Source organism: Petaurus breviceps, unplaced genomic scaffold (assembly GCF_028583685.1).
Source record: "Petaurus breviceps papuanus isolate PSGF00001 unplaced genomic scaffold, PetGlider_PUasm1.0 126, whole genome shotgun sequence".
In the NCBI taxonomy this organism is placed as follows: Eukaryota; Metazoa; Chordata; class Mammalia; order Diprotodontia; family Petauridae; genus Petaurus; species Petaurus breviceps.
In genome coordinates, this window is record NW_027185655.1 from 35,425,555 (window position 1) to 35,440,238 (window position 14,684).

A 14,684-nucleotide genomic window follows, 5' to 3' on the forward strand; every position below is an offset into this window, starting at 1 on the left:
ATCTGATCTATAACTTGTCTGAACATATTTGTCTGTTGGTCTGTCTTCCCCCATTAGACTGTCAGCTGCTTGAGGGCAGGGACTGCCTTTTGCTTCTTTTTGTGTCCCCGGTACTTAGTGTAGTCCCTGGTCCATAGAAGGCATTTAATAAATGTCTTTTGAATGGCTATTGACCAACTGTTCAGCATTTAATCTATAATCTGACAGATCCTATCAGCGCAGCTCTAAATCATGCTATTTGAACATTTTAAAAATCATACCTACTTCAGTTCTATTCCATCCAGTACAGAATCATTTACTTTTATTTAATCTAACATCAGACTCTTCCTACATTTTCCTCATAGGCACACCTCACTGCTTCCCTAATGGAGCAGAGAATAAAATTAGCCTCTAATATACTGAGCATTAAAAATGATTGCTCACATCTTACAGTGTCTTTGAAGCAATGCTGTTGAACCAGGCTGTTGGTGTGAGTATGTACTTTGGGGCTCTTACACCTGAAACTCACCCACAATAGTTTGGCTTAGTAGTGATCACCATGGTTACAACTGCTTCTTTAGGAAAAGGAAATGTTCCGCATCATTTCATCACTTCCAATATTTATCCATATACATTTAGGAACTTTTTTTAACCCACTAAACTTATTGCACCTTCACATACAGATGAGGCAGTGTGGCAGAGAGGATAAAGAGCCTTTCTGGGAGTAGGGATTATTTGGTTCAAGAGCTAGCTCTGACTTACCCTAGCTGTGTCCTTGGGCAAGTCACTGAACTTTTGAATGCCCCAGACAATTCTCTGAGACTTTCATGTCCCAGTTCCCACCTCAAATGGCAGAGGGAGTTTTCTCACTGACAGTTTTCTGTATCTATGAAATCACAGATATAATTAATAATTATATATGGGTATACAGACATACAGGGACAGTAAGTGGCACAGTAGATAAGAGTGCCAGGCTTTTCCTCCTGAGTTCAAATCTGGCCTCAGACACTTAGTAGCTGTGTGACCCTGGGTAAGTCACTTAACCTTGTTTGCCTCAGTTTCTTCATCTATAAAATGAGCTTGAGAAGGAAATGGCAAACCACCCCAAGATCTTTGCCAAGAAAATTCCAAATGGGATCATGGAGAGTCAGACATGACTGAAAACAACTGTACAATACAAACATATATCTGGGTATGTGAGAGCAAGAGAGCCTTATGGGCACATTTGTTCAGGCTTGCAATTTCATCAAGGGAACTCACAGTGAGGAAACCTGCTTCACTAACAGCAATTTCTCTATAACTTAAGAGTTTTAGGGGGCACTCAAACGTCAAGTGATTCACTCACATTCACAGTTATTTTCTGTGAGCAGAGGCAAGACTTAGGTCCAGGTATTTCTGACTCCAGAGTTAGCCCTCTATCCACTAGACCAGGTTACCTCCTGCCAATGGGTGGTTACCAATTTGTATAGCATTATAAACTTTTTTTACAGTCCAACTTGGCCTTCTGGAGTAAGTTTCCTATATAATAAAAAATGAGGATTATGAGCCACCTTAGAAAAATCCTAAACATTTTTTTTTAAAGCAATCGGGGTTAAGTAACTTGCTCAAGGTTACACGGCCAGTTATTTCTGGGTGTGGTGCTGAGTATCTGAGCCCAGATTTGATCCAGGTCATCCCGACACTGGAGCTGGTGCTCTTACTCGCTGAGCCACCTGGCCGCCCCAATCCTAAACATTTTTACTAGTTCACAATTACTAGAGATTTAATTTTATTTTATCCAGCCTCCTCTGTCCTCTCTCCTTCTGTCCCCCTCCACTCTGATACGCTCAGGATAAGAAAAATATGATATGCATTCTTTGATACTTACCTTGCAAAAAAATCTTTACACATTAAGTAGAAATAGCAAGTTTTCACTAAATTTTTAAAAAATGTGCTGTACAATGTCCCTTTTAAATCCAGATGCTCTCCTGATGTGTGTCTTAGTTAGACACTGGGCTATATTACATCAGTCCTCCTTACAGAGGAGAGGTTGGATTGTCTCGATCATAAGCTCAAGTCCTTCCCTCTCGCTGCTTACAGAAAGGGTGGGAAGTAACAAGGAAATTAACATTTGAGGATGGTGGCTATTGTCAAATCCAGAAGGACCTGAGTTCATTGCCACCTCTAACACATATCTGTGTGACCCTGGCAAGTCAGTGCATGCGGAAACTTCCAAAATCTATGAAGTTGCAGACAAGGTGCCAACCTGCAATAGTAGATAGGTTTTCCTCCCGAGTTTTCTATATACTCAGTGGTATGCTGGAGCCAACTTGACCTGGCTGGTGAGTCAGTTTGTTAAATTTTCAGGGTATTTATGCCCCCTCAACTCCAGGTTTGATTAGTTATTTTACTGATTGTCTAGACCAGGAGTGGGGAACCTTTGGCTTTGAGGTCACATGTGGCCCTCTAGGCACTCAAGTTTGACCCTTTAATTGAATCCAAACTTCACAAAACAAATCACCTTAATAAATGGATTTGTTCTGTGAAGTTAGAATCCAAAGGGCCACACCTGAGGGCCTAGAGGGCCACATGGCTGCAGGTTCCCCATCCCTAATCTTAAGTCTACTCTACACTTAAGAAAGTGATGGAGAATATAATGCAGATTAAATTTAAAGGTGTGTAATTCTCTACCCTTACCCCAAACAGGTTGTTAAACATTTCTTACCTACACTGGCAACCTATATCAATGAAATCATATGTTCAGGGATATAATAATGAATCCTGAACTTGAAACCAGCAAAGGACCTACTGTCAGTAGCTGAAAAGACAAGGCCCACATAAATTCACACTGAGTTGAGCAAAATAATTTGTTCCTTTTTGAGGGAAAGCAGAATTCTAAACTACCATTTCCTTGGAGGCACTGAAAAAGTCAGTCAGACCTTAAGGCCTATCCAGTCTGAGTTTAAGTGAATTGTCCAAGTTCACACGGGTAGATCAGGAATTTGAACTCAGGTCTTCTGACTCACAGTCAGAGTGCTTTCCACTGTACTATGCTGCCTAATCAAATAATTTTTAATTGGCAGTTATGTGATACAGCTGAGAGTGTGTTCGAACCAGGAAGATCTAAGTTCAAATCCTGCCTTAGACACTAGCTTCATGACCCTGGGCAAATCATTTAACCTCTCAATCTCAGTTTCTCCATCTGTAAAGTGGAGATGGCAATTGCATTTACTTCCCAGGTTTGTTGTGAGGATCAAATGGAATCACATATGTAAACCTACTATCATTCTAATATTGAAACAAACATTACCCTTTTACAAAGGTAACTTTAGAATTCACCTTGGAATTCTCAGAAGTGAACTTAAACAGTATAAATCTTGCTAAGCTCTCTGTCCTCACACCCCAGCAGACTTGCTATCCTTTGGCCCAAGAGTAATGTGACATTTATCAATAAACAAAATTATGTCCTCCAGCGACCGATCTTCTCATCTTTGTTACAGCTATTTTCTACCCATCTGTGGTTATCTTCCTTTAAAAGATGAGAATGACCTAGACATCTAGTTAATACTCACTGGCCCTTTACTATCACAGCCTTTAAGATTATTTCCAGGTTCAAATCAAAACCTTCAGGAAAAGAAAAAGGACTTAACAGCTAATAGTAATGGAACAGGTCAGAAGGCATCACTCCTAGCAACCAAATAAACCAGTGCGACAGAGAAAAATATCCCTTAGTAATGAGTGGGATAGCAGCCATAACCTCTGCTAGCATGTGCCTCCCAGCAGACTAAACCATCCTCTCTTTCTTAGGCACACCCTTTACTGAAGAGATAACAACAAAGTAAAGTCAAAGACAGACCAAGACCAAACCAGGAAAAACAGGAGGTAGAAGCCCTGGCGTTTTCCCCACAGGTTCCTCTTTAGCTCATACCTTCAGGACTCCTTACTCTACTTCCCCTGTAACACCTAAAGAAGAAAGGCTTTGTGGGGATTTGTCAACAATGAGCTCATTTTTTTTTTTTCCTGAGAGCATAGCTCACAAAAAGAGGGAGTTAAGCCTGAGGAGTATGGGAGAAGGTGACTGTGCAAAATACCCAAGCTGAAATCAAAGTCTTTTTATTTCTCTTTTATTTCTTTCTTCGTTGTTTCTTTCTTAGGATGTATAGAGAGGGGTACAAAACACTCTGTCACTCTTTGAACTGGATTTTGCTATTGCAGATTCTAACTTGCTCAAACCCAAAATGATGAAGTTTTTATTTGAATGGTTTTCCACCCAGAATGTAGGACAATCTATGCATCAGTCAACAAGCTTATAATAGATTTCTACCTTGGAGCAGAGCAAGGAGTACTGATTTTAGAGTCATAGAAAAGGAGTTAAATTCTGCCTCTGATGCTAAACGGTATGACCTTGGTCAAGTCATTTACTTAAGATTATTGGACCCGAGTTTCCTCATCTATTAAATGAAGTTGGGACTAAGATGGCTTCGGGGGGGTTCCTTCCAGCTGTGTGTTTATGATCCTATGTACGTAAGACACCGAAAGCTAGATTGATAACTTCCCAGAGGGTTTTGTTTCCCTGGTATTTCAGAGAATCATATTACTAAGCCATTATTTTTACAGTGCTGCATAGTTAACAAGCCAAAGGTGAATTAACATTCCAAAGACAATCAGTTTGGAATGGTTGAAGCAGGTAAGTCATGTGGGTTCAATGACAAATTAAAAAAAAAGAGAGAGACACTGCCCCATCATCAGACCAGCGCTAAATTGTCAGGTGTTTTTTTTTTTTTTCTCTCTCTCTCTTGATTATAGTTTAGAACTGAATGAGAAGAAATTGGAGAAGGTACAGAGAGGAGCAATGAAAATGATTAAAGGACAGGTGATGTAAGCTTCAAGGAATTGGGATGTGTATCTCCACCTGAAACAGGACAAGGCAAAGCTGCACAAATTTTATTTGATTATTTGCCTAAGTGGGCAAGGAGGAGGGGGAGACAGAGCGATTTCCATTACACCCAGAGGCAACCCTGTATTTGTACTTCTAAGTACAGTATAGCTGCAAAAACAAAACAAAAAACCGAACCCCAAAACAAAAAACCAAGTTTAGCAAACAAAAGAACCCTTGCTAGAGGGACGGCTGACTTATAGACCTGTCTAGATACTGAAGGATGGAGGAAGTTACTTCCAAAGGTACCTAACAAATCTATACTAATTATCAGACAATTCACTCTTAATGAAGTGATACTTTTTTGTTGTTTTATTACAAAGCTTCTTTTAAAAAAAAAATGCTCAGCACATTTAACTCAAACTGGAATGACAAAACTTTAGTTAACAGTTTTTGGCCAAGGCTGTGCCTTGCAGTTTTTTGTTTTTTTTTAATGGGTACATCAATGCTCATTTCAACAACTGGCATAAAATCCCACTAATCGGCTAATAAAAACAGATACAAATACAGAACATTTAAAGTAATAACAATTCAAGTGCTGGGCTTTTTACAAGAAGAAGGGGGTAAGAGATAAAGAAGAAAGGGAAAACTCACTGCAAACCAATTTGCTGGATGTATTGCTTAGGCTTACAAAGAGGACTAAAGTGAAGCAGGATCGACATGTCTACTGACAAGTTGACTTGGTGGTTACACTTAATTAGTTCTATATGACACCTTACAAAGACGGAGAGGCCACTATTTGTTACAAATCGTTCACAGAGAAGCCACATTTTCAGACAAGATTTCTCTTGGACTTCTTTCAGTTTCGTTTTTTTTTTTAATCATACTTTTCCAGATCTTTGAATTTTATTTAAAAGATCATATAGCTAGTAAAATATACACCAAGGAAATTAAAACTAAAAAGTTAAAAATATAAAAGCATTCAAGTTTAAAAAAAAAGAAGCAAACATAAAATTGATCCTTTTGCACTGTTATTAAATAAGAAGGTTGGGAGGAAGGAAGAGAGAAAACAATGGAGACTGAAACAAAGATGGAGAGAGGTCTTCCACAAATTCCTCATGGGGGGATGGGCAGGTGATTGAGTGCTGGCTGGCTGTAGGCTCCAGGTTGTTGCAGCAGGCAGGCGGACATGGCCAGGTTACCTTGCTTGCCAAAAGGTACAGACATAGATGCAAAATGCTCTGGGAAGTACAAGGCAGAGATGAAGGGAGAGAAGCTTCTCAACTGACCCAAAGCCTGCAAACCTTCTCATGTGCATTTCAATTTTGTGGGGTTTGTTGTTTTAAAATCTTCTTATGCTTTTCTTTCAGGACTGGGTTCTTGCAGTAGGAGCTAAGAGGGATTTGGCAGTGATTGTCCTTATGGTTCAATGTCTCTAGCAGTAACCACAGGGTCAAGTGAACATCAAGACTCCTTTGGGGTCGACTGCTCAGACCGAGGAGATGTTTGGAGTTTCAACAGGCTTCCATCTCCAGAAGAGGCCCTGGGGTTGCTGCCTTGGCTTTGCACGTCGGGAATGAGTTTCGCTTTCCACCTCAAGAAGGAACAAATGAAATGTTATTAATACTAACCATCCATAGATGAAACTCCCTGCCCCCTCCCCCCTAAAAAAAACCTTCATTTTTTTTTAACGTCTCCAGTGCAAGACGTTCACAAACCTTTTGTGTCTCTTTTGTCCATTAAGGCATCTTGGTTATCCCAAAGATGGCTTGTACCCTAGTACTGTTTAGTCCCAAGTGGAACTCTGGCTTCAGGCAACACAATTAGAATGTTTCAACATCAGGGTTTTCAAAATGTTTGGATTCATGCACCTTCCACCACATACTTGATTAATTAAGCACATTTTTACTTTTTAATGAGTTAGCTGCATCTGTTGTGCCATTTAGCTAGACTGGCTTAAAAACAAACAACCCTAAAACAAACACCTTGGAAAATAAAAATGACTCAACAGTAATTCCTTTCTAATGAAGACTACATTTCCTTCCATAACTGAGCACTGAATCAATGATGTGATTTCCCCATGTACAATGTGACTCTCAGCACTTTGAATTCAAATTTCTGCCTTAGGAAGTAAAACTCCTAGAGCAGAGAATAGGAAGAACACTAGATTTAACCAGAAAAACTGGATTCAAACTCCAGTTTTATCACTAACTACCTCATCTGACTGTGAGCCAGTCATAACCCTGAAGAGAAAAGGGTCTGAGTGTCTTTGAAATCTTGCCCCCAATTGATTGGTTCTACTTGATGGGACGGCCATACAGTGGCAAAAGTGAGTTTCCTCATCCATAAAATGAAGTTGCACTAGACACAGCCTCCTAAGCTCTCTAAATCTTATGATCTCAAGGATTGTGTTGTACAGCACTCTATGGACAACCCAGTGCTCTCAGTAATAACTATTCTGTGATAAAAATTTTCTTAAAACCCTCAGTTTCAGACCCTATTTTGCATAACAATTAAATTGAAAAAACTCACCTATAAGATGTGTATAATGGAAAAAGAAAAGAAAAACTGGGGAGGCCATACTGATTTTGTGGGTGTTATACTTTATAAGAGGACACGTATGTTATTCAGCACACTGCTAATATCCTAATACCAAGCATCACCACATCTTTCCATACATGTTTACACCCTTATCTCAAGAGTCCCAGGTCCTTTATTACTATCTCTGAGGCTGTCATTGGATTAAGATCCAAAGACCTAGATCTGAAAAGAACCCCGGGGGACCATGTGGTCTCTCCATTTTAATTCTAAAATTCTCAAGGACCAGAAAAAAATATTAACTGAACAACCTTGTCTTCTGGACAATCAACACAAGTACCTAGAACCATGTTGTAATGTACGTGGCAAGTGTTCAATGGATATGTAAAGTAGACAATACTTATGATAATTGTGATGAATCTTGAACATCAGAAAAGCTGAGAATATAGCAGACCTCGAAATCGCTTTTGGTAAATTAGGGAGAAGAAATGTACTTATTTTCATTGATAGTGTCATATGTAATAAGACAAAAAGAAATCAAACATCAGAACCTTTGCTGAAGAAAGCACTATACTCTGAATTTTTTCCCATATGGCTTTAGGAATAGGCAGCTGCTCTAGGCTGGCAGGGGGATAGCTAAGTGAAATGGTAGATAGAGTGCCAGACCAGGAGTCAGGAAGACTCTTCCTCCTGAATTCAAATCTGGCCTCAGACACATGCTAGCTATGTGACCCTGGGCAAGTCACTTCACCCTGTTTGCCTCAGTTTCCTCATCTGTCAAATGAGCTGGAGAAGCAAATGTCAAACCACTCCAGGATCTTTGCCAAGAAGACCCCAAATGGGGTCAAGAAGAGTTTGACTTGACTGAAATGACTAAACACACTCACAATAGATCTATTATTCCAAATACAACCTTGAAGAAAAGAAGGTCTGAGTATTTTAGAAATCTTGCACCCAACTGGCTCAAGTTGATGGAACCACTATACAATGAAATAATTTCTTAAACTTAGATGACTTGGATTTCCATCTGCTTTTTATTTGGGAATGTTTTGGAAGACTAAGTATAATGGAGAAGAAATAAAAATAAGAACACCGAACACTAATTTGATTGTTTCTGAAATAAGATAGCAAATGACAAACTTCAATGTTGTCTCTAAATAAGATTTTTTTAAGTGCTTAATAAGGACTTGTTGATGGAGTGATTTAGAATTCTACTCTCCCAACATAAATGATTATTTTCATTGATAGTGTCATATGTAATAAGACAAAAAGAAATCAAACATCAGAACTGGGTCATTTGAACTTACTTGACTAAGATAAAGCAACAGCACTCTCAAGTTAGGTAGAAAAGTTCCTTGTCTCATACAGAATTGTGGCTGCCAAATACTCAGCCTGAAACTAGGGATGAAATACGCATCTGTGCTTTGTGAAGGTAAGACCAAATGTTTATTTACAAAAGTAATGTTTTCAATTAAGGAGGCCTTTTATTGGCACGTTCAATTTCTATTTTCTTATAAAATTAGACCTCTTCCGACTTGATGGGAGATCTCATGTCCTCAACCCCCATCCCATCCCACCCAGTTTCCTGCAGTGGTACCCTACCCAGGTTACGTGGGGATCAAAGGGATATGAAGGTCTCTACCTTTCCAAGGAGAAAGGAAGAGTCCAAGCAAACAGCGCGGGATCAGCCGGGATCGGCGCTGAGTGCACCCCGTAGATTTCCATTTACTTTGTGCCTTTTCATCCCAGATTTTCAAAGGTTTGGTCCAGGTCACTCTTCCTGGGAAGGTTTTCCTCTCAGTCTTACATAAAAACATTCAGCTTCCTGTTGAGGAATAGCCTTGGGGCTCCAGGCCAGTAGCTAACAGCAGTCTGATACAAATGCTGTGATTCAGAGTGGACTCTCCATTAAAAGTCAGAAATGTCTATTTTCTGGAGGAAATGAAGCGTTCTTCTGTTGCGGCTTTTCCTCACTCCCATCTCTTACCAGCAAGCACCCCTTTGAAGTCAGAAGGTTAAGATAACTTCCATGGCCTTGCTCTAGGCTTCACTCTTAAACAAGACCTTTACTTCTCCTAAGCCAGAATAAAAATGCAATGCATATGCCCACGCCCTCACAGCACTCTTCGCTGCCCTGCCTAAAGGCTTCCTTTCTCCCTCCACCCCTCTAGCCCAGTACATCCTAATATATATCTTTTTTAGGTGCTCAATAAATAGGCTTGGTTTTAGGTTTGTTGATGGGGTGATTAAAATTCTACTAGCTTACCATAAATACAGAATGATTATGGAGTCGACTTGCCCTATGATAAAGCTAAAAAACAAAAGTTTTATCTCACATTCTTCATTGCTCCCCTCCCCCCTCCACATACCCACACAGAGTAAGTTTCTCAGCATCCGAACAGGACTTAGGAGAGGAATTTTCTAAATACACTCAGCCAAATCATGTTTCTTTTTCATACTAATCCTGGTTTAAGTTTGCTGTGTGAGCTCACTGGACAACTGCCCACCACTAAGCAACTTAACACCACTGGGACCGATCTCCCAAGGGATTTGCTGGTTTTGTTTTTTTTGGTTTTTTTTGTTCTGTTGGTTTCTTTTAAAGAAGGCAATTGAGTAACTGCCTCAAGCAGTAACTAAAGTCATTCTTTCCCCTTAGGAGCTATGGGGCAAAACTCATGGGTTCCCACTGTGGACAAACCAATCCCGTACCTTAAAACATCAGGAATGGGGGCCTTGTGGTGCGCTTTACAGACATTAAACAGGTCAAATCAGGATTCTTTTCAAGAAACCACAGGCATGAGCTAAGGAGATGGAACTCTCCCCACATCTAAGACTTCACTGGGGGGCTGCAGCTGAAGCCTTGCCAAGCCAGGCATGCCCTAGCAAAGCCCAATCCACAAGTGAAGCCGGCGCAATCAAAGGCTGCAATTACAGCTCCATGGCTGTGGTTAGGCTTCAAAGAAAGTGCTGCGAGCCACATTTTACATATGTTAAGTCTTGGGCTTGATCCACAGTGAGAGCCACTGTCTGTGCCATTTGTATTGGATATCTGAGTGGGGAGGGGGGTGCCCTCTAAACAGTTGCTACTAAAAGAAAATGTAAATGATCCACATGAAGTACTCAAGGATCAAACTATGAACTTTTCAAACTATCCCAGTAAGTCAAGTGTGATCTGCAATGGGGGCTGGAAAAATTACCTGTTGGGAGTAGCTAATTCACAAGGTAGGGAAGAGGTGGGGGCGAAGAGAGGAGGCAGGGACGGAGCCAAGGGAAAGTTTTTTCTGTAAGTAACAGATTTCGATGTTAGAATGCTGGGATCTAATACCGAGGGGAGTAAGTAGAGCTAGGATAACAATTTATTTGATGACAACATTATAAAGAAAAACAACTTTGAAAGACTTGAGAACTTTGATCAATGTTTTAAAGAGAAACAATGAGTTCAGAGGGCACCATTCACCTCCTGCCAGAAAGCTGATGGCCTTAAAATGCAGATTGAGACATTCTGGACAAGGCCAAAGTGGCAATTTGTTTTGTTGGACTGTGTATATTTGTTATGAGGGTTTTATTTCTTTTATGATTGTTCAATGCAGAGGGACAGTGGGAGGAAGAGATCATAAATGCTTTAAAATAAATACTTTTTTTAAAAAAATGAGACTTACTTTTTGTAAATTTATAGCCAGAGATTCTCTTAGACCCTGACTCAAAACATGTGCAAAAGAGAAAGGGTATGTGTGTATGTGTGTGTGTGTGTGTGTGTGTGTGTGTGTGTGAGTGGGGGGTGGAGAGAGAGAGACAGAGAGACAGACACACACACAGAGACAGAGAGAGAGAAGATGCTTGCTTATTGGTTCAAACATGAAATGAATTAAAAGCAAGGTGTTGACATATTTCCTTAGAGTTCCATAGTCTTCTCCTAGGCAGACCCCAAGTAGAGAGGACAAAACAAAGTACATAGGATGGTTGGGTGGAGGAGGAGGGGATGTGTTTAGGAAGTGAAGTGTATATAGACACCAGCCCCCAATGTTCAGTCCCTTTGCCTGGTGCAGTGTATTTTTCAAGACCCAGGTACAAGATGACCAAGTTATTGCCTGCAAAGAGGAGAGAAAGAATACTCCCTTGGTTGAGATTTGGTGCTAGGAAAGAGAAGAAGGGAGGTGGAGGGTCCTCCCTCTTCCCACGATACCACTCCAGAAACAACCACCAAGAAAAAAAAAAGAAAAAAAAAACGGTTTTAGTTCTGACATGAAAATTGGAGGGGAGGAGAGAAAGATTAGAGCGGGATTTATGAGAGGTGAAAAGAGACACAGATTTTAATTGCAGAAATTGCTTTATACCACACCACACACCTTGTGCCAATGCTTGAAATTTCACTGCCCTGGGGAAAACTGACAAAAACACTCCCAAACCTGTGATTTCATTTTGGGGTGTGAACCACTCCGCTGCAAAATGCCATGCCTATACAGAGATTCCTGTCTTTCAGGGGTTTAGTCTGAGGATAAGTCACACTTTTTTCCTACAAGGTTCAAACTGTTGTTCTCTTACACAGGGTCACTCTACTGAACATAAATCCTTTTGTCACTTCTCTAATGGAGCCCTCAGACCATGGGAAACAATGACTTATTAACTCATTGGGAAGGAAGGATAATGAAAGGTACACAAACCTAAATTGGAAATTTATTTCTTCTCTAAGATTAAAAAATATAACTTTAGAAATCTAGTCCCTGTGCCTTGGAATGAGGCATTACTAAGCATTTCAGAAAAAAAACAAGTTAAAATGATAATGTGTGGTTATGGATGGCCATAACCCAGTCTTGTTTATACAGCTGTGTTAGCCTCCACCCCCAATACCCATGGTCTGGCACACCAACCACAAAGCCCTAATGTAAAGTGAAGATTCCCAGCATGGGGGAAGTGAGTGGGGGTGCTGGGGAGACAGAGAGCAGAAGGAAGAGAGAGGGAAGGGGGTTTCAAGCTATCACTGGTTCTTTGCCTCATCTTAAACTTTTGTGTTTATTGAGGCTGTCAAGAAATTGGCTTCCACCTTTGTTCAAGAAGATTTTCATAGCCAGCATCACAGAATGCACAATAAATGAAAATGAGCTCATTTGCACACTTGACTTCCAACAAATCAGGGCTGTTTCTCCCTGGGGTTACCCTGTAGCAATTAATAAAAAAAAATTCCAGGTGCTTCTATTTTTGTCCTATGTCCTTTGTTTTGGGTTTTTCTTTTCTGTTGATGTTCCTTTGTTGTCCCCTTTATGAGTGTACACATAATACCCATGTAGAACAAGCACATTGAATTAATATCCCTGGAGGGATTCACACAACCTTCTCAAAGACAAGACTGGTCAAGAAACCACTCCCATAGAAAGTGACTCCCATAGGACAATTTATGGAAAAACAGATTTTTCCAAAACTCCCTTCAAGTAAATCAAAGTGTTCAATGATTATAAAGAACAAAATGAATCTAATATACCACATACAGAATTTTCAAATCTTTATTCGTTCCCCCTTTCTCTCTATTCGCTATGACTTTTCTAACACTAAAGATAAACTCCTTTAAAAGTGGGTTGAGAAGACAGATGCATCTCTTAATTCCCCCTTTAAAACAAATAGCCCCATTTTTTTTAATATCTCTGAATATCTTCATTTTGTACTTAAGATCAAGGGTTGCCTTGAGTGCAACCTTTTCATGGGGTCATAGAGAACTTTAAGGGATCTTCGAGGTCACTCAGTCCAACAGAAGAAAAGGAGGCACACAGAAACTGACTTGTCTGAGTCATACAGGGAGCTAAGTGACAGACCTGGAATTTGAAATGAGTTCTTGTATTTCTAAGATCACTGATTTTTGCTTTGTACCACCCTACCCCTGGTTAATAAGTCTTGATTTTAATCAGTGAGATGCAGGAAATTTGTATGACAGAACTTCTAATAATAGATGGAAAATGAATACCATTGCCAATCAATAATTTAAAAATGTTCAGAATAAATTCTGAAAGTCTCAAATAAGAGAAGAGTCAGAGAGAGGCCCCCAAGAGGGAAATGGGGCTTTTCAAGCAATACTAAAGAAAATCTTCGCAAGAAATGGAAGCTTAAGTCTAGATTTAAAGCTCAACAGCAGATAAAAAGGAGGGAGGCAGCATTCTGCTTCCCATTCTCTGTCTCTCTCAGAAGGCATCAAGATGTCAGTTCAAGCTTAGAAGTAGTTACTTAACAGGCAGAAGAATGCTTTGCTAAGCACAAGTCAACCAGTATAATTTTTCTTTGCTCCAAAGACAAATTCTTGAGCACTAACTACAGGGATTCTCTTATTCCACCTAGCTCTATCACCAGGAATGTTGAGATACTGATGACCATCTTGGTGACCTACTCTGAGTGAGATTCTTATAGGATCATAGCTCTTGAGCCCCAAGTACTTAGTAGGTACAGGGTCCAACTCCCATTTCATGGATGAAGAAACTAAAATGGAGAGGTTAAGTGAGTTGCACTGGGGGGTCACAATAGATGTTCAAGGCAGGATTTGAGTGCACCTCTCTTAACTCCCAGTACAGGGCTCCATCAATTAGGTCATGCAACTCTTATATTCTTACATGAGTTGCTTTCAATCTTTGCATTAGAGAACCTCCAAACTAATAAAGACAGGATCAAACACATCACTACCCTAGACACTAACTGTTTGTCTTTCGTTCTTGAAGAGGACTATGCCATCAGGAGGATGATGCCATGACATGCAAGTGAATTGGATTTAAGAGAGGGAGGACCATGCAAGGTCACCAGTCTCACTTTCTTCTCCAAAGACATCTGGGACCAGTGGCAAGATATAGATCAGGATGACTGGAGATGTCCCCTGTATACCAGTTAGTGAGTAAAAAAAAGGCAACCTAAGAGAAGGCTCTGATTTTGAGAACTTGTAATTATCTGGACAATATTATGTATTCATTAGACTAGCCATACTGTTTTGATTGTACAACTGGTTTGGGGAGTCAATTAGACTTCAGAAACTTTGGATGAGATAAATAAAGCATAAATAAATAAATAAAGTTTATCACTGCTTCTTTCCTATTTCTTCAACTATATCTTGACTTTTGTTTTATCAGTAGGCTATCACTAATAGGGAATCTACCCTAATGCTTCGTTGTACAAGGCTGGGCACTGCTGACCACGCTTCCTGGGGCCTGTGGAACAAAATCAAGGAACCAGAGCAAGGCCAATTAAAGAGTCATCTTCCAGCAGCTCGGTGTCAAAGTGATAGAGTTCTGAGTGTGGAATCAGGAAGGTCTGAGTTCAAATATGGCCTCAGACACTTACTCTG

At 40.1% G+C, this 14,684-nt stretch overlaps 2 protein-coding genes across 10 annotated transcripts in view; both read right to left on the reverse strand.

Annotated features, from left to right (window-relative positions):
- Positions 1-6,920, reverse strand: part of PAPSS1 (3'-phosphoadenosine 5'-phosphosulfate synthase 1) — a 524,017-nt gene extending 517,097 nt beyond the window's left edge. Inside the window, exon 1 of the mRNA XM_069094889.1 lies at positions 6,910-6,920. The gene's annotated coding sequence lies outside the window, so the exon portion shown is untranslated. The remainder of the gene's footprint in view (positions 1-6,909) is intronic.
- The window catches only part of LEF1 (lymphoid enhancer binding factor 1), a 171,195-nt gene continuing 161,694 nt past the window's right edge, over positions 5,184-14,684 (reverse strand). For all 9 annotated transcript variants that reach the window (XM_069094934.1, XM_069094912.1, XM_069094932.1 and 6 more), the window contains one exon: positions 5,184-6,428. In XM_069094934.1, the coding sequence (XP_068951035.1) occupies positions 6,349-6,428 (80 nt within the window). In that variant the 3' untranslated portion in view covers positions 5,184-6,348. The remainder of the gene's footprint in view (positions 6,429-14,684) is intronic.